The sequence below is a fragment of the Vanacampus margaritifer genome, chromosome 10 (genome assembly GCF_051991255.1).
Source record: "Vanacampus margaritifer isolate UIUO_Vmar chromosome 10, RoL_Vmar_1.0, whole genome shotgun sequence".
Taxonomy (NCBI): domain Eukaryota; kingdom Metazoa; phylum Chordata; class Actinopteri; order Syngnathiformes; family Syngnathidae; genus Vanacampus; species Vanacampus margaritifer.
In genome coordinates, this window is record NC_135441.1 from 19,354,776 (window position 1) to 19,374,976 (window position 20,201).

Consider the following 20,201-nt stretch of genomic DNA (forward strand, 5'->3'; position numbering starts at 1 on the left):
CAGTTTGGCTTTAGCCCCCGATGCTAGCTAGCTATCTAGCTAGTGCCCTAGCACCATGGAAGCTAGCTAGCTACCACCTGGGGCTAAAGCTAAACTGTGGCAGGGTTTTTACTTTCTGGACCTGGATTTGCCACCTCTGCCAACGTGACGCCTGCCTTTTGCTAACCTGTAAAAGCTACAATGAGGCGGAAGAAGAACGGTAGTAATGGAAAACTGGGGGTTGAATACCGAATATAAAGTCTGGTTTCTTTTTTAATATAAATAGCACTGCGCAATATGAAAACATCATACAGCGGAACATGGGTTTTCATATGCCCTAGTTTATACTCTTAGAAAAAAATAAGCAATAAGCTAAATACTGGCCGTCTTTCAAATGCCAGCAAGAGTCTTCAATAAAGGTCAAAGTGAGGTTTAATATTCATTTATCCGTTTTGTTAGGTATTTCTATTTATTTCTGCATGTATTCTTTTTCTTATACTTTTGGGAGTCAGGAACGGATTAATTGTGTTTCCATAATTTCCTATTGGAAATATTGCTTTGATTTTCATACAAGTCTGTTTTAACCGAGGTTCTTCCGTAAAACACAACAAAAGAGAAAGTAAAGAAGTAAACTGGCAACATAAAGTGTTGGATGCATGCCTTTAAGAGGCGTGGCCATGGGTTAATTGGTGAGCGTCTGGGCGTGAGTGGTGGCCTCCAGCAGCAACGAAAGCGCGTGGGTGACTGTGACTCTCCTTGCCCACACGCGAGGGCATTACAGTACTTTAGTATCTTTGTTTTCCCCCCCACGACACTCAAGCGGCTGTGTATGTGAAGCTTGTTCATCCTTCAAACTAAATAAAAAATTAAAAAAAAATAAAAATCAACAAAGTGATGGCCCGGGACATCAAAGAGTCGAGTGGCACAATATTCCGGCAGTCTGGATGCCCTTTGTCACAACACTGCCCCACATAGGTCAGTCTTGGTACTACAACTGACATCTAGTTTGGGGCATTGTCGATGGATACATGGTTGGCCATCATGAGAAAACTATACACTAAAAGAGCAGTGAGAACACACGTGCCTCATTTTGTGTGCAGTCTGTCGTATTTTTAGATGAAAAAACATCAGTATGTGTGTAGCCCCCACTTTGCTGCATCACGAGAAAGGAAGTGATACGAGAAAAAGTAACTCACGTAGCAGGTTCTGCTGCATTGACTCGGAGCGGTACAGACTCACAGTGCTCTTCTTGAAGACGTTTTTCAGAAGCTGGGCCCTCTCCGTCAAGCTGCACATAAACACACCAGAGACACACACACACACACACACACACACACAAGCGCACACAGTCAGCCAGTGTGTTACGCGCATGCTGAGAGCCACAGGCCGATTTAACGAGGCATTCATCAAGCACCTCTACCTGCTGGCTCCGGCTCCACGTAGGGAGACAAAGTGGCCGAGACACAAAGCGCGGCAAATATGTGAAGCAGCAGGAAAGCGGTGAAGGAATTCATGTAAAGCTAACAAATGTTTGGCCGCTCATACTTGGATGTGTGTGGTTTTTTTTTATGTGTATGTTACACATGTTTTTGCATGTGTGTGTGCGCGGGTCTGGGACAGCGGCCAGGCCGAGGGATCACTTTCAGCCAGCAGGAGATCTCACACGGATCTGCTTCATGCTAATGGGCGCTGCAGGCCTCGCAGCCCAGACAGCTGCAATACACCCCCCCCACCCCCACCTCCAAGCTATTCCAATACACTGCCATTGTATCACAGCATTGCACCGCTCAAATGATGACAATCAGCATTTTTCAAATGACATGATTGCTGATATTACAGTCAAAAGAGGTGGATTAAAGAGCAATCAAACCCTATGGATTTAAGTGCAATTTGAAGAGTTCTACTGGATTCTGCTGATTGCTTTGGAACAGGGACAGCTTGCACAACTCAATCATTCTTTGAGCCTTTCCTTTCCTTTTTTCTTTTCTAAAGAAAACCATTTTTCATGTCTTCATGTGCCTCTGATCAAGTCTTATTTTTATGGCATTAGAACGTTGATTCATAGAGTGTCTTAATTATGTTTCATTTAATTGTTATTCTACTTTATATTTCAACACACTTTAAATACATATATATATATATATATATATATAATTTCTTTTTGTTAGTAGTATGTACTACTGTGTATTTAAAAAAAAAAAAGATTAAATTGAATACAATAATATTTTACTATTGATATTTGGAATAGTTTATTGTTATTATGATTTTTATTTATAAGCCACAATAAATTGCCCTTTTGCATGAAAATGTTTTCGTTGTTTTTTTTTGTGTGTGTGTGCGTGTGGATGATATATATTAGGGGCTAATATATGGTTAGCCCTTTTAGTAAAAGAAATTTCTATTGTGAAAAACTTATCCAAGTAATATAGGCAGGGATGGCAATGAACATTGTTGCAATTTTTCCATTTTTTTAAATTCAAAGTCAAGCATTTCAAGCCTGAAAGTGTTGATCTACCAGAAGTAAAAAAAAACAAAACAAAAACATGTTAACTTACCCAAAACATAAATATAATATACATTTCAGATTTATTCAAAATAAGCACACTCTTCTGACTTGAACCCAATTGAGCTGGTTTGGGTTGAACTGGACAGGAAAGTAAAAGCAAAGCAACCCACAAGTGGCACCCATTTATGGGAACTTGTAAGTCCAAAGCTTAGAATATATTTTGGTTTAGGTTCCACGCCATCATTTCTTTTGTAACTTGAATTATTCATTTTCTTGCTGCGTTCATTTCAGATGCGAATAAGACATTGAAATTGATTAATTTCAATAATAATAATAAAAAAAAAACTAGGGTGCAAATGCTTACAAATATTTAAAAAAAAACATCAATACTTAAACACTATAAAACTCAACTGCAAGTAAAGGTCTTCAATCCAAATGTTTATTATAAAAGTGATTAAGCAGCATTGCCAGCAAAAGGTGCTGCGGGTGCAAAACAAACAAGGCCCAGTATAGGTTAGTAGAAAATACTACATATGACTATTCTCTGCACATATTGTAGTCAGATTAGTGTGAAGCAAAGTTTTAGATTCACTGCACGTCACCTGCCACATTAATAGTGCATACAACGTGACAACATAAAATAAAATCATATTTAATTGTGTGTGAAAAGGAGTTTTAAGTATCTAAAAAAGAAACAAAAAATTGATGTATTATGTGCACAGAACAACAAATAGGCTGAGCAGTTATGAACACATCTAATGCCATTGACCTTCCTTTTTATCATAAGCAAAAAGGCAGATGTTCATTGCCTACGAGAGGAGGAAGTAGGTTAAGCTTTTAACTAAAAGTGTTCGTGTGACCTTTGTGTTCAGTTTTTTTCTGTTTCTGCAAAGCAAAGAGATGTAAAGGTGAGCCCTTGCGTACCTTTTCCCGTGCACTACAGCCCCGGGATCTTTGGATAACGCCTCCAGCTCCTGCACCTCATCCACCAGCGTCTTGAAAAACACTTTCTTCACCCTTCAACCAGACAACATTGACACACGCACGCACATACACAAGGGTGCAAAAATCACAACGATGAGACTTTAATTCAGCCCAGATGTTGACTGCAGGAAAAACACAGAATTTTCATGGAAGCCCGAACATGAAAGTGGTGATAGGAGGAGATTCAGGAGGAATTTCTTTAAGTGTAGAGATGAGAGAGACAGAGAGGAGACTCACACTTTGTAGGCCACGTCAAAGACCAGCGAGGTGATGGGGATGAAGACCAGGCCCGTCCAGAAGACCCCCGAAGAAAACATCATCTCCGCCTGACACGCACACACACACACAGGTGAGTGTAAGACAATACGGATCTTAGCAGCCCATCAGATAAGTGCAAGAGCTCTTAGAAGGAAGCAACACCTGATAACAGCCAGCCTTCATCATCCTCTTCAGTGGCTCTTAATGAGAAGCATACATGACAAAACAAAACAGTCGCGTTGTGGAAACGCTGAGAGCAGTTGGAGCCAAATAAGTGTCCTAATCCAGCGTGACTAAATGATACCATGCTTTTGTCTGGACTCACGCAGCCCCCTCGGGCCTCCCAGGTGGAGGAAGTACCTGTGAGGGATTGAGGTGTCTCTTTCACCTGAATCCGAGAGGCTTTTTAATGATACGCTTCATGCAAGCACATCCAGCAGGCCGCCATTTCATGGAATTCACTCCTCTTTTTTTTTACAGGTAAATACAGCGGTCCCTTGTTGAAATTATTGAGATTGATGAACTGTGTTTTAAAGTAACCTCTATTTGACGGACCCGGAACCAACGGACCCCATATTCAACAGACAAAAAATTGTGTCCAGTCCACTCAAAACCCTTTAGACAGTACTTTTCAGGTCTATCATTTTCAGAATTGGCTGCAGTTCACTATAACACCAGTAGGTGGCGGCATCAACAGACAGCGTGTTTTCGTGTTTACTTTACAGTAGACAAGAGCAGGCTAAAAAGTACAGAAATGTAGCGACTATGTTAGGGCGACTGTCCAATCAAAACAATGTATGGACAGATGTGGTCGCAATGTTTGCATTTTTAACTTCTTTTTTTTTTGTTATTATTTTTTTTTACATTTACGTTTATGGGATGAAACTGAATGCAGACATCTCACCCCCCCCCCCCCCCCCCAAAAAAAAAGGACATACTTTTTTTTCAGTGACGATATGTTAGCTTAGCATCCACCATAAGTACGCAATTTGAAAGGAACGTGTCACATTTGACCTATTTATAGCTATGGCTGTTGTTTTTATTAAAGTGAGTGGTGTAGAGTCTCTGAACAATTCTATTTTTGGTAAAGTACACAGTTGTTTTTTGTGAAGCCCCTATCTATTAACAGAGGTGAAAAAAGGAAGCGTCAACATTGTGGACCATGAATGTTAGCTGATGTCGCTTGGGTGAACTTCCAAACATTTTAAACGGTTTCAAGATTTTTATTTTAGATTGATTTATATTAAATATTAATAATTTTGTACTGTAGTGGGCATTTTTAGGCTACGGAAAAATTACGTCAGTCAATAGATAATAGTCTCTAAAGGATGAGCCCATCCCACAATTTGTCCTTTAATTAGAGGTTCCTAAAAAAAAGAAAAGGTTCCACTTCATTTGTATATAAGCAATTATAAAATCAATTTATCATAATATGCCTCCTTTAAGGCAGTCTTCAATCCAAATGAAAATATTCCATATTCTAAGGCAGAGAGTGCGCCATCAAAGTGACAAGAGTAATAGTAATAGTAATAGTCGAGCTACCAATGTTTTACTTTTGAAACGACATTTATGAATTGCGCGTCAATCTACAAAGGTGGACACGATCTTTCCTCACTTATGTCAGGAAATGATCCAACATTTCAAGACACAGCTTCTGGGGTGTTTTCATTTAAAATCCACAAGTGATTGAGGAGATTCAGGAGTTTTTTTTTTTTTTTTGGGGGGGGGGGGTGCTTTGTAGAAGGGGGGGGGGTTTGGACGAGGCTTGTGGGGGGGCATGCATCTTTCAGCTTTCTGTGCAAGACCTTGTTTACTTTGGGCAGCTTGCATTGAAACGTTCTGTCATTGCGTGTCAAAGTGCACAACTCGCATTGTGATGTGCCACTTGTTCAAACTGCCGGGGCCCCCTCAGCTGTGTCCTTCCTGTAACGTGACACACAAGAGGGCCCCCAGGATGCATACATACACACACACACACACGTGCACACACGCGCACGCACACACAGACATCACCATCAGTGTCAAAAGTATCAAAGCGGCGCGTTTGGCTCAAATGAGCTAATCTGCCGGCCATTAGCTGCAAATTGACTTTGATGCGTGACAAAACACGGCGCCTGGAGGAAACCCCAAATGACAGGAAATCAAAAAATGTCTTCCCCCCCCCCCTACGCATGGCAGATACAGATGAATGGAGCTTTTCTGTGCGCCTCGGCCACACGACCATGCAACAAGGCGAGGGGACACAAATTAGACGGCGAAATTACAGACAAACGGGTGGAAATTTTTGCCTGTTTTTCTTGTAAGTTGCTTTAATTATTTTCATGTTCATCCAGTTTTTGTCACAGTTTAATGACGGCGTTTAAGTTGTCCGCCGAGTCTTTTGAAAAATAAATCAGGAGTTTAGAATATGAAAAGTTTAAAAAAAATAAATCATTAGATCATATCATGCGTTCCCAAAATAACAGGCCCAAAATGGGTCACATGTCCATTGTTAGTCTTTTTTTGGGGTCTATAAGTCATTTTTAATTGTGTTTCTTATTTATTTGTGTACTGTATACACAGCCGTTCAGAACTTTCAGGCCACCCAAAATGTTTTTTTTTGTTTGTTTTTTTTACCAATTCAATTATGTCTATACGGAAGCGTATTGCATTCACTTGAAAAAAAAAAAAAGTCCTGTTTTTTTAAATAATTTTTTTTCCCTCTGTTTTTCTGAAAAAAAATTTTTCTGTTTTTTTAAATAAATTTTTTTCCTCTGTTTTTCTGAATAATTTTTTTTCTGTTTTTTTAAATAAATTTTTTTCCTCTGTTTTTCTGAATAATTTTTTTTCTGTTTTTCGGAGTAATTTTCCGTATAGAAAAACAGGCTGAAAAAAAAATTATTCAGAAAAACGGGGAAAAAAAATATTTAAAAAAAAACAGGAAAAAAAATTATTTAAAAAAACAAGGAAAAAAAATTAGTCCGAAAAACAGAAAAAAAATTATTCAGAAAAACAGAGGGAAAAAAATTATTTAAAAAAACAGAAAAAAAATTATTCAGAAAAACAGAGGAAAAAAAAATATTTAAAAAAACAGAAAAAAAATTATTCCGAAAAACAGAGGAAAATAAATTATTTAAAAGAACAGAAAAAAAAAATATTTCGAAAAACAGAGAAAAAAAATTATTTAAAAAAACAGAAAAAAAATTATTCCGAAAAACACAGGAAAAAAAATTATTTAAAAAAACAGGACTTTTTTTTTTTTCAAGTGAATGCAATACGCTTCCGTATGTCTAGAATGCATTTCAGATTAATGACATATTTCTTGAGAAAAAAAGTGTATTAAAAATAGTAGTCTTTGTTCATGTTTTTATTACGTTTAAGTTCCAGAGTGGTAATAAACAGAAACCACAAGACAAGTTTACCTAAATAAACCTTAAAATAATGCAAACAAAGCAACAACAAACGTGTCTTCAGCGAGCCTGAGTGACGCCTCATAGCAGGGGTGGCCCTCGGGAGCTAGATGGGGCGAAAGGGGTCCTGTGGGACCGGAGGGGGGGGGGGGGGGGGGGGGGGGCATACTTTTAGGACAAACTAATAAACAAGACTGAATGGTGTGGATTGTTTTTGCCCAAGCTGTTCCCACAAAGTTGAGAGCGCAGAAGTGCCCCCAAAAAATGGTGTGAAAATTAATTAATTCAGTCTGATTAATCAATTAATTAATTAAGACTTGGAGCTGTATGTATCCCAAGGAATCATTTTTAGCAACATGAGGTGAGTGGATTTTAACAATGGGGCCCATATGTGGCATTAGAAGGGTTCTTAATTTTATTTTGACATTTGTTTTGATTTTCTTCTACTGGTCTAACAATATTGCTTCATGTGAAACCACAGTGTGGTGCGAAATGGTTGTGGACCGCTGCCTTTGCGCACATGCTGGCTTTAAGCAGAGTTGAATGGCTTCTGCACCATTAAATTCAACGCCCGTGATGAAGAACGGACAGCAAATAACAGTGACGAAAAAAAAAAAAAAAAGGAGTGAAAACAAAGTCCCTCCTCCTTTTTCAACACGCCATTGACAGCCTCGTCGACACGGGCCGGCCCCTAAAACAACACCAGCGCAGACAAATCTGCCAATAACGCCACAAAAGAGCTCCAGCAGGGAAAGCAAACAGAGAGCTTCTTGCTCAACTCGTCCATCTTCTCTGCATGTTTTAACCAACAACATACACACAAGCCTTCAACACTTGAAAGTCAGCAATGTGATTTGCAGTGTTTGGACAAGACCAAGACGGGTTTTGTCACTCAAACTGTACTTTGTAGTCTGTTATTCCTTGTGCAGTCTGAGAAGAATCTAACGATGCGACCGCCACTGAAGCAGAAGTGTGTAAACACCACCATACAGAGATAAGAAGTCATAAATAAAAGGGAATGTTTTTAATTCACATCCCAAAAACATGCAGACAACAACATTAAGGCTACTGAGAGCATTTCATTTTATTATTATTTATTTATTTATTTTTTTTCAGGAGAGCTCAGTATTGTTCATTCGATTTGACATCATCATTGCTCTCCTTTTTAAAAAAATAAAAATAAAATAAAATAAAAAATGAGAGCATTTCAATTGCAATTCACATTGAAAATTATTTGGAATTTGATCTCGTTAAGTTTCAACATGGCTATGGCGGGAAAGTAACAAACTGATCACTCAGACATGCATGCTACCCTACTTGGTTCAACTCAGCTTTACTCACAATTGATGCCTTACCACGGTCAAAACTAGGTATGATGTATTCATTTTTACAGCTACAAATGACGAAATTGATACACTATATAAACCCGTTACACAATGTAGTACTATACTTGTCAAAGACACAGCATCATCATCATCATCATCATCATATAATTATTGCCTTAATAATATTCTTATACCATTAAATTATCTTAAATGTAATGTTATTTTCTTCTTCTTTAGCGTATAAGACTTGTACTTTGTCAATAAACAACTACATCAAAATGAAATTATTGAGTAATGGAGAGTCAAACAGGAAGTGTAGTTTTTTGGGGGGAAACCTTGTTTACCATTGCTGCAGGTGATTATTTTTGAGGGATAGCTAAAAAAAAAAATTGTTTTGATTAAACTAGATGAGAGGGACAAATATTAGGAACCATGCTCGGTATGATGCAGTGCTAAACTAAAACCACAATGATGAACTCCTGTGACATTTAGGTGATGAAAAGCAGTCACACAAATGATCATTTTTTTCTCCTGCAATATTTCTCATCCGATTCAGACCATTCAGACATCCAACTTGAAACCGTTCAGCTAATTCAAGACATGTCCGGAAACTATTTATGATATTCCCAAATGTCCCACATCTTTACATGAAATCTACAAAAGAAGAGATATAATCAACATTTCTTTTCTTTGGAGCGTTTCAGTTCATCGTCAACCATTAAGCATTCAGTCTCTCGTTTAATATCAACATCCAACATTTGAGGTATGTGTATGTGATTGAGATGGATGGATTCTGCACCTGGCCTGTCAAGAGCAAAAATATTATGCCTGACATTGATGAATGTGTTACCATGACACCACATGGAGGATGAAAAAGAGGAGAGCAGAGTTCTGGTGCCCTGGGGCTGTTTTTCGACCAAGGCGGGGTTAGACAAAGAGCTGGGGAAAAACATGCTGACGCAACAAGTCGTCGAGGAAGGGAGACAGAGGCAAGGGCAGAAGATGTACAGATTGAAGTTGACGTGGAGTTAGGAGGGGGTTTGGTAGGGGGCGAAGGGCTTTGTGAAAGATTGTGTGTTCCTGCGTCAGGTCTTAAGCATGCTCTTCTCTGTGATGCCGTCTCAAGTTTCATACAAAGAAAGAAAGATGTGCGCTTGTTTGATGATACTGGCATCCCCGAGTTGGGGCGCATACATGAGAGGAGGGAGGGGGGGGGGGGGAGTCATCTGTTGTGTAAGGTTACCAACATGTCACAGGACAACATTAGTGTGTTCAGTGAAGTGCTGCGGGACGCGGATGAAAGCACAGAGCAAGGAATATGATCGAGTCAACACGAGCACACACGCAGCTCTTTGCTTGTGTGACCAGCAAATATTTCTTTAGTGGATCGAAGTGTGGCGACTTACCATATGCTGTCAACGAAATACCCTCAACAATATTACATATTGATGATGACGACCTTACCTTATGTGGAGATAGTATTATTAACAATTAATGTAGTTGCTACACAATTCTCGCCATTTTTTTCCATAATAGCCAATTTGATTTTGTTTTAATTTGAAATCAAGATGATGGGTTTAAAAAAAAAAAAAAAAAAAAGAAGCCACGCCTGCCTCTGCATTTACGACGGCGTAATAGGGCCACATATAAATATACATATTTTTCAGAGGGTGGGGGCTATATTCTGAGAAAAAAACTCGCAAATTTGTGACTTTATAAAGTAGCAGATTTGCGGAAAAAAACCCTCAGAAATTTACGAGAAATACACGTAGCATACAAATAAGGAGATAGTAATTGCTTTAGCAGACATTAATCATACGATGTTAAGCCTTCGCTCTTTGAAGCGTTGGGTACGGCCAGCGACAAAGCATTTAATTTAATTTGTTAAAATGTATATTTATGTTTCCAGATTTATTATTTACACATTCATACATTTTGGTATTTTTTGGGTACAAGTAGCTAAAAGTTGATGTATCGAATCTGCTGCTCTCCGTCATTCACTTGCATTTACCTTAAGTATGCTAGCTTCTGATTGGTTAGTGTTGGTCAGCTGATCAGGAAGTGATAGTAAAGTTTAGTTTGAGTTTAAAGTGGCAAATTTGCGAGTTTTTTTCTTGGAATATTACCCCCTCTCTGGAAAAATAAATACATAAAAAATTATACTGTACATGGCCCTAATACGCCACTGTATGCATTTGAGTAAAAAAAAAAAAATCTATATATTTCTCTCCAGTATAAGATTTTAGCAACATTTGGCATAAGCTATGTATAAACATGGCAAGGAAAAAATATTCACGTTTTTTAAACACACCAGGTCATAAACGGCACACGCCAAAGAAGTCTGTGCATGCATAGCAAATTCCTGCCAGGATTTTGGTACTTTATGATGACGAGAACTCAGAATGTGCTGGGAAACATCACTTGTCGTTGTGGCCCAGAGACAGAAGACGCAAAAGGCCACAAAACGAAAACAGTTATTTTTTTTTCCTTTTCAAAAGCAAACAGTTTCAGGGTCGTCTGCTTCCTGCGAAACAAGCGCTACTCGCCTCACCTCCATTTGTTTTGGTACCAGACTGCCTCGCTGTCTCAACGTCACCTGCGGATACTCAGCGCGCAGGGAGGCCGGCGTAACACAAACAGCCTCCTAATTGGCCCAATTAAGTCATTATGCAACGCAAGCCGGAGGTCTGACAGGCTCCGAGTCTCTGGTTCTCCTTACGAAGGTGCGCTCGCGAGCGTCTGCCGCACGGAGTCACTTGTGAGGTAATGCAGGTGTGTGAGCGCGTACGCTTACCTCGCCCGACATGTCGGGGGCCAGAGGGATGAGGGGCCACAGGGACGAGTAGATGACGAAGAACACCACCCACAGGCAAATGCTGCCCCAGATGGCGATGTGGCTGAACTGCAAACATCAAATGACAGCGTTGGTGAGCTACGCTAACATAAATTTCGGTATGTTGCAACGCATGCCAGTGGCTATATTTGGAATGCTCCCCATTTTAGTGTGAATGCTGAGAGAAAAAACTGTCATATTAATTATTGATATTATTAGCACACAGGAAAAAATATTTTCACACAAAAAAAGATATGTTCTGATACAAATAAAGGTTTAGAATTATGTGCAAAAAGATGTAATTTTTATGAGAATTATGTAATTTTATCAGGACATTTTATGCGGCAATTTATGACAATATACAGCGCAGATCATACGACTCATATCTACCATAGTCCATGATGAGGTTTCCAGGCCCGCTTTAAGGCAAACTGTGATGACCACAAACTGCGGAGACACAAATAACAACATGAATACAACACGCTTACTTATACACATAAAACGTCCTTGTAGACACGTCAGATGTTTGTGTGTCTGCGTGATGGGTGCTTACTTACTGTGTAAACCATGTTTCCTAAAAGGAGATAGTCGGGAGTTCTTCCATTGCCAAACACTGTATCTGTGAGGAGATTGAAAAGGAGTGTCAGATGATAGGGTGCAATATTAACAGGGAGAATTACTACAGTCTGGCTTTTCCCCACCTTCCCTAAACTGCTCCCACTCAACTCAGTTGGAAGCATACACAAAAAATCTAATAGTTTAGCTACTTGTGATTGTTTTTGAAAAAAAGCAGCTTCAGCTACTGTGAATTTAGCTACATGCTATTTACGCTAACATCTGCATTTTCCCGTGAAGTCAGACAACATCTGCTGACTTTTGAGGCCTATTTTGCAGAAAACTTTCTGGAGCTTTCTACTTTAGAGGTTCCACTGTGTTTGACTCTAAAATAATTCCCCATAGCCTCGTTGAAATGTAGGCTATTGGAATGAAGAAGTGGTGCTAGCACAATATAAAGTGCGTGTCCCGTTGTGACTGGAGGACAGGACACACATGTTAGCAATTGACCAGTGGACGCATGCAGAAAGCGCTAATTAAGACAAAGTATGCGACGCTGACTGCGCTCCCTTCCTCATCGTGAATCTCCGGGAGCTGCTCACCGTGCTGGAAGGCTTTGAGAGGGAACCAGAAGAGGATGACGGAATGGAAGAGGCCGTTCAGACAATGAGCCCAGAAGACCTGCAAAGAAAAAAGAAAAAAGAAGGGGGTTGGAGATGGTCGAAAATTCCAACAAGAGAGAAAGAGAGAGGTTGAATACAAAAGAGTGTGGGGAGCTCCTGCCTACCAAGCAACCTTTGACCTGGGCCCTTTGTGCTAGCCCAGCGCTAGGCTAAGTGGCGGTTTTGTCGAGGCCCCTACTATCAATAGCCACCCCGCTGACAGACACGTTGTATATCCTATGTGGGTGCGAATGGGTGGGGGGAGTGGCAGTGAAGCAAAAGCAGACTAAAACGTATTTTGGAAGGAAAAAGTGGCCTGGAAATGTAAAAAATTAGAGTTACTTCTTTGGCACTTAATGAAAAGGGCTACCAGTTTGATACACACTTCTGAAATGTTAATGACTTCTCATCTCACAAGGTAGGAAAGGACTAAATATCAATACATAAAACTGTGTTTCTATAAATCTCTGCAAGTGTTTACATTTCCAAATGTCTACAACTTTCATAGAAAAATCACAGTATCGCATTTTCACTTGCCACCAACACTGACGAACTGAGCTATTTTTTTTTTACAGGCCCGTGGGTATCATGTTGATGACACTTGATTTACTTACTTACATTAATTTCAAGATTATTGGCGGCAAAAAAATTACGACTGCAATGAAGATTCCTATTTTTTAATCCATTTCAATTTGATGAATTCATTTTAAAATGTACTTAATGGTTTTAAATAATTTTACTATAATAATCTGTAGTTTATTTGCAATTCAGCTACTGTACAGTAGATTGTACAATAATATAAATTAATGCAGTCCTGTATAAATAATTAATTTTATTTGGTTATTTATCATCTTAAAATTACCACAGTAACTTGATTGTATTTTTTCATTTTTATTTCATTCATTTTCATTTTTATTTATATTTTTTTGTAAACTTACTTCTGAAAATAATGGATGGGATTTGGGGATATTTTTTATTGTATAACTTTTTCTTTATTTTGTATTTTTCTTTATTTATAATTCTTATGGTTATATATTCATTATCAAATAAACAACTATTTGGGGTTAACTTCCTCCCAGGAGCATATTGTTACTGAATATGATTCCTTGACTGATTAATGGTTAATTTAATTAAGACTCAGCACTAAGTGACAAGCTTAAGCCCTAAGTAAGCAGAATTGAGTGTGTTAGCACAAAAACACACTCCCAGTTGCCACAGTAATGATAAAAGCCCGTTAAAAGTGTATGCAGACTTATATAATGAGTCTTCCACATCAAGTCTAAATCATACATGCTCCAAATATACATTCCACACAGCTGGAGCCAAGTACAACACTAATGGGCGATGTAGTGTGAAATTACCGTGAAATCTATTCTGCCAATAGAAAAAAAAAAGCTCCACTTTGGACGCCTGTGTTGATACAAAGAAATTAACACCAAGACTTCAAAAATAAATCGTCCTGTCCTGCCCTCTATTCATTGAGAGGATTTTAAAAACACTTTTTTAACTGATTCAGCAAATCAGACCGTGAAACTTTATGCAAGAAAAAAGTAGTTCACCTTGAAAACTAGGCTGCTTCTTTGGGGGGTTTTCACAGATTTAAATGGCAGCGCTTGAAATAGAATTGAGTTGAATTTGGGCTGTAGGCCGTTGCTTCTGCACGTTGGCCTCGGTGGCCCGACCTCCTCACCTTTCCTATCCTAGCTCACCACAAAGTCCAATTGAGCCCACACACACCCTCCGCACATCATCCTCCACCCTTCTACCCCTCCCGGGATTACCTCACCCTCTCGCTGTGTCCACAAAAGCCAATACACTAAAAGAACCCCTCGCCCCGGCAACCCCCTCCTCGCTGGTCAGATGCTGCCTAAATTATTATTCATTCTACAAGCACATTTATGCCAATTAGCCTCACAGCTTGGCCTCCGTCCTCCATCCTGCTCACAAACCAGTGGGAGTGCACGCTAGGCCCCTGCGCAAAAGCATGAACGCTAATGAAATCAATAAATGCTCATATTTGTCACAGTGAGATCTGTGTTGCACAGATTTTGTCTTTGTGGCTCTGCTAATTGTAATTGCTAATAACACAAAAAATATAATAGAATCCGGTAATTAATATCGAGTCAAATATTGAGCGGACTGAATGGGCGAGGTGCGAAGGGAGGGGCCAACTAGCACACGGCTGTAAACACCATGGCCACATAAAGAGAGGTTTATGTGGGTGACCTAAGTGTAAGGAATATGTTGTTAAAAGGTGACACCTTCACATTCTGCCACCCTGGGTCACTTCCTCCTCTCACCTCAACACAAACAGCTTTGATTCACAGTCTATAATTTTTTTTTACTCACAAGGAAAAATAGCGCAGAATAAAATTGTGCAAAAACAAGTGACAAGTTGCAGACATTGCAAAAGAATCATTTACAGGTCATGGAAAGTGGATTCTGTATCTCAGGGTTTGAATCTTGGCTCTGGTCTTCTTCTAATAAATACTATAGTTATCCAAATAATCAGTTAGAAAAGTCCCAGTTGACAACTACTGGAATTATTAGTAGGGATGTAACTACATCATGATACAATATTGTCACGATATTGTGGGGAGGTTGGCGATATATTTAAAAAAAAGGTCACAAAATTGTAAAAACAATGAGCTCAAACTAAAAAAAAAAAAAAAAAAAGCACAATATTGTCCTTTTCTACATAACAGCAAAGCATATTAACTATCTTACAATCTCTAATAAAACTTAATATTGATATATATATATATATATATATATATATATATATATATATATATATATATATATAATATATTACTTACACATTGGGTTCCTCCACAAATTGACTCGGTTCACAAGTATATTACGTTCCCCTTCATCTGACGATTAGCACGGATTTTAAACTTAAAAGGGCCAAAACATCCCTTATGAAAATTAAACTGCATTAAAAAAAACTAGCCACCAGAGGGTGCTAGAACTGATAGAAATGGAAATGAGATGTGCTGCTTTTAATGTCGTGACATGACAACGACAGTATGGTGGCAGTTTTAATATAGCAATATCACAACATTGCCGCTATCGTTATATCCCTAATTATTAGATGGCCTTCACGTCTTTGAATTTTCGGTTCATCCTGAAATTCATTAAAAAGTCTAATATCCTGAACTATTTGTGAGTAGTATACATCACAATTAGCTTCATAACTCACCAATTGATTTCTCCGCACACTTGAACAAATGGTTTTGTGCTTTAACAAATTGCATAATTCTCCATGGCAAACGGCATCATGCTATATCCTTTATATCCCTCTGGTTCTTTCTGCACCCCCCGGCCCAACCACCCATCTGACCTTGCCTGCCCGTGACCCCCATGGCCAATCGCTCTTTATTCCACCTCCACGCCACACTAACCAGGTCACCACGCCTGTGAGAAGCGTACAGGAGCCCACTGTGGCTAAAAGAGGAGACGTCTTTATTGCTTATCTTAACAAGAGGGCCCCCACCTTGTCCTAATCGCCCCCCCACCCCCACCTAAAACTACCCCGCCTGGCTAACCAGACAGGACAGGTCACACCAGCCCAGGGCAAACATCCAGCCTTTCTTACTCAGTGAAAAGTGCTGCAAAGGTACTTTACCTTGGTGTTGAATCCCATTGCATTCTGGGAGGTTTTGTAGAGCTCCGGGTACTTCAGCATGTTTTCTTTCCGACAGGAGCGCTCAAATATTCCCAGAGTGAGTGGAGGCAGGGCAGTGAAGATCTGGGCAAGAAATTAAAACACATGGAGGGGGAAAAAGAAAAAACTAAATGACAGGGCTGCAGCAGACACAATCCAATTATATGGCACAATTCCAAAAATAAAGCCAAAGTTTAGGGTCATTTTGGTATGTATATTTTTTACCCTACACAGTTGTTTTCAGAATAATAGCAGTGTATTTTAAAAAGTTAAGTTTGTGGAATGCAGTTCAACTGTCCTAGGCCAGAAGTTGGTGGACTCCATGCAACAATGGTGTTAAGCAGTATTCAGAAACAGTCTGATTTTGCTGTTTTTGCAAATTGAATATCTAAAGCATGGAAAAGAAGAAAAGGCTGTTCTTGATATAAGTTTTGTTGCTTCTGATGATGTTTTGGGTCCTGGTGCCGGGTCATTTTGTATTCATTGTCTGATGAAAAGGACTTTTGAAAACTCAACTTTTGGCAGTTTTTATTACTTTTCAATGTATAATGAAAAACATGTAACTCCAAAATTTGAGAGTTTATTTATTTTTTATGATTATTCCTTTTCATCACCCAATGGAAAACAGGTACTTTTTTGGGAGGGTCATTTAAAAAAAAATCTCATTATTGTTCTTTGTGTTTTGGATAAAATGAAAAAAACTTGCAATATTTAATTATGCATGATTTTCATCAGTCAATGAAGCTATGCAAACATTTCTCTTTGCTAGTATTCCATCTTCATAGTATAAAGCAAATTCCTGTTGTGATTTCTCATGGCATTGTCTTCATTCTTCCCTCTTCCTGGCCCTCTGTTTTTGTTTTGACATTGTTGTAAAACCTCTCAGGTTTCCTTACTTTGGATGCTTCACATCTGCTCGCATGCAAACCTCATCTCTCTAACAAGCAGGTATTCCAGCCTGGCCTAAAGTGCAATGATTTAGCAGTGTTGTACTGCTGAGATGGTGTGTAAGGGGTTTAGAGGCGGGGGCTTGAGTGGGTCACTTAGTACGACTTCCCATTGGGCCCATCATGAGTGGAAGTCTGCAGAGGCATTGGTTTGTGCGACATGCTCCACCGGGCTCCTTTCTTATTCCGGTGAAGATCTCCATTGAAGGGCGGATTCAGACCGGTGCCTCTGACAGACTCCCACGGAGCCACAGGAATTTGGGCTGCACCCACCAGTGGGACCAAGGTGGTGGTTTATAGGGAAATGAATGCGAGGGCTGCAAGAACATTCACTTCATGATCAGAAACACGCAGATGGACATTTTTACTTCAGCAAAGTCATGACAGATATGAAATATGACTTCATTAGGAGTGGCCCCACTACAGAGCCCTGCGGGACTCCCCTTTGCTTTTTAATATCATGCAAGCATAGCTGCGCCGGCTAACAACACTTCCTGGGGCAAGCTAAACTGTTGTTCTTTCACATTCAGCGCATAGTTTAGGCCACAGGGGAAGGTTGAGCTTTGACAAAGGGTCATTAATACACTGGAGGATTTTCAGGATGTTAGTGACACAATCCCGCAATGAAGGGATGGTTCCAACAACAGCTATTTTGGCAGCGTTAAGATATGTAGACTGTAAAGCTTTTATCAACACTCACCACGTTGTACAAGCCGATGCACCAGCGCTCAAACAGAATCTGACCCGAGAAGCCATTGACAAATGCAAACCAGATCTGCAGGAGAAAAAAAAAAAAATCACATGAGGGATGAGTGAATGAGCAGGAGACGAAAAAGCAAAACGTAATCACAGATGGATTAGAGTTCAAGTGTAAATCCATTTGAGGGACAGCGAAATGGCAAGGATAGTGGTCAAACTATTTACTTCTCTTTCTATTATAGTATTTTGATATTTTTGGAATTTGACAATCAACTACAATAAAGAAGATCATAAAACAATATCAAATACAATATAATTTTTTTTCTCATAGTAAGCAGTGGAAACAAAAAAATAACCTATTTAAATTGCCATCATAAAACATTTATTAACTGTACAGTGTTTTAATTTGCATTTTAGAACCGTTAAATGTCACACAAGTGTAAAACTAACTTCTAATGTTAAGATGTGAAACCAATAAAAACTTGGTCTGAACGTTAATGACAAAAGTGTGATAAGGTGACCTGGCTTTTTTTTTTTTTTAGATATTTCACATCTATAAAAGTGATGCAAGATTGTCACGACATTGAATGTGACTCCACTGACATAATCTAACTTCTCACGAAAAAAAGCCCAAGAAAAATCTGGTGTTCAAATGCTTTTACATATTTCTCTCCAAATCCTTGATGAAATTTGGAATTCTACAACTTCAGAGGCGTGTCCACAAAGAGGTTAACATAAATGAACAGTTTTTAACAAGATGAATCCACTTTTCAGTGGCGAGTAAAAGCATAAAGAGTTACTTCCTAACCCATTCATCCTAAAATGACGAGAGCTTGAATAAATTGGCAATCAGTCAATCTGAGGAAAGGCAGAGAGGGTCAACAGGAAGCGCTACAGGCACCTCAACTGATGCAAACTTTTATCTTTTAAATCTATACCACTTTTAATCTATAGTACCTTCCGCTTACTACAGATTTGTCCAGTTATCCTCCCAGTGAGTGGTGCAGTTATGATTGAAAATTGTCACTTCCAAATAAATTCTCAACTCATTGTGTCGATAGAAGACAAAGAGTCCTCATGTTGTTAAAACTTCAACAAGTGACGTTCCAGAAGCAGACCTCGTTATCACTCATGTCAAAGCTGTCTGGGGAACATCAGGGCTGCAGCCTTAAGCAAGCACTTCCTCGCTTCATTGGACTTCATTATGAAGGCATGAGCTGCCACAAATTGTGACTATTTGAGGGTCTCGCCCGACCGCCCCCCCCCCCCCCCATCTCCCTCCCGTTCTCGATCTGCCACCGGCTCTCCCCTTTAAATTGTGAAAGAGCATACATGCCACCCAACCCCCAATCTTAAGGCTCAAAGGCATGCGCGTAAAGACCAAGACCAGTTTTATGTGTATGTGTATGAGTGTGTGTGTGTGTGTGCCCCCTCGCTACCACGCCCACCCTACCCGGACCCCAGCCTCCCCTCCATCAGGTGCACTCTACCATGAGCCTGTTGCTTTTGTACGCGGGGGCCCTGTTTTCACACTCGTATGGGATGCACACTCAAAATATGCGAAGCTCTACAACCACAAGTAGTTTTGGGGGTCTTGTTTTGGCTTAGCGGTACAGTGAACCTCTGTCCTCTGTCATGGGGGATACATTCCAGACCCATCTGTGATACAGAAAGACCATATGGTTTTACCTCTCCTACTACAAATTTTTAACACAAGAATATGCAAGGGTTCATGGAGAACTAATTTCACACAAAATACATATTTTAAACCATATAGTACTGGGATTTTCAGGAACTAATGTTGACAAATGTCATTGTTGATTAGCCACTTGTTCAGATTACAGTATTAGTTGTGTAGATTGACTTTCTTATGGTTTGCGGGATTGTACTTAACTCATTACCTATAATAGACTGTAGGTTAAATGTGATCGCCCCAATGAGGCTTTTCTGAATGGAATCTCATTTAAATTAGCTTTATGCTAACATATAATGTGAAACACCATAGACTGGCTAAATAAAGTTAGCATACATGTTTATTACACTCAAGTCATCATCATCATCATTAGCTTTGGCTTGATCTCAATTATGCGGCAACTCTTCCAGCAGACCTCAGTGCTCCCTGGCATATCCATGATGCAGCAGATGCTCACTGCATACTTCGAAGGCATTGCTATGCTTTATGTGTGCATGAAGCCCCTAAGAGCCAGGAGGCAGGTTGCCTCAAGCTGCGGTAACGAGGAGAAGCTAGCAAGCAGGTCAAACTGCTGAATTAATTACAGCTCTGCTCAATGCGAGGCTAGAGCCTGGTTATTGTTGTGCAAGTTAAAAAGGCTTCCATTCACAGCAAACTGCTTCTTATGTGAGTGTTTTGGCCTGGTCCTTGGGGTCCCCAAT

At 39.5% G+C, this 20,201-nt stretch overlaps 1 protein-coding gene across 4 annotated transcripts in view; it reads right to left on the reverse strand.

Annotated features, from left to right (window-relative positions):
* atp8a1 (ATPase phospholipid transporting 8A1) overlaps positions 1 to 20,201 on the reverse strand; it is a 93,630-nt gene that overhangs the window by 4,219 nt on the left and 69,210 nt on the right. For all 4 annotated transcript variants that reach the window (XR_013295482.1, XM_077577319.1, XM_077577320.1 and 1 more), the window contains 9 exons: positions 17,809 to 17,883; positions 16,123 to 16,245; positions 12,432 to 12,510; positions 11,832 to 11,893; positions 11,665 to 11,721; positions 11,236 to 11,343; positions 3,707 to 3,795; positions 3,410 to 3,502; positions 1,176 to 1,267 (listed from right to left, as the gene is read on the reverse strand). Coding sequence is in view for 3 of the 4 variants with exons in the window: in XM_077577319.1 (XP_077433445.1) it covers positions 1,176 to 1,267; positions 3,410 to 3,502; positions 3,707 to 3,795; positions 11,236 to 11,343; positions 11,665 to 11,721; positions 11,832 to 11,893; positions 12,432 to 12,510; positions 16,123 to 16,245; positions 17,809 to 17,883 (778 nt within the window). In the remaining variant the exon portion in view is untranslated. The remainder of the gene's footprint in view (positions 1 to 1,175; positions 1,268 to 3,409; positions 3,503 to 3,706; positions 3,796 to 11,235; positions 11,344 to 11,664; positions 11,722 to 11,831; positions 11,894 to 12,431; positions 12,511 to 16,122; positions 16,246 to 17,808; positions 17,884 to 20,201) is intronic.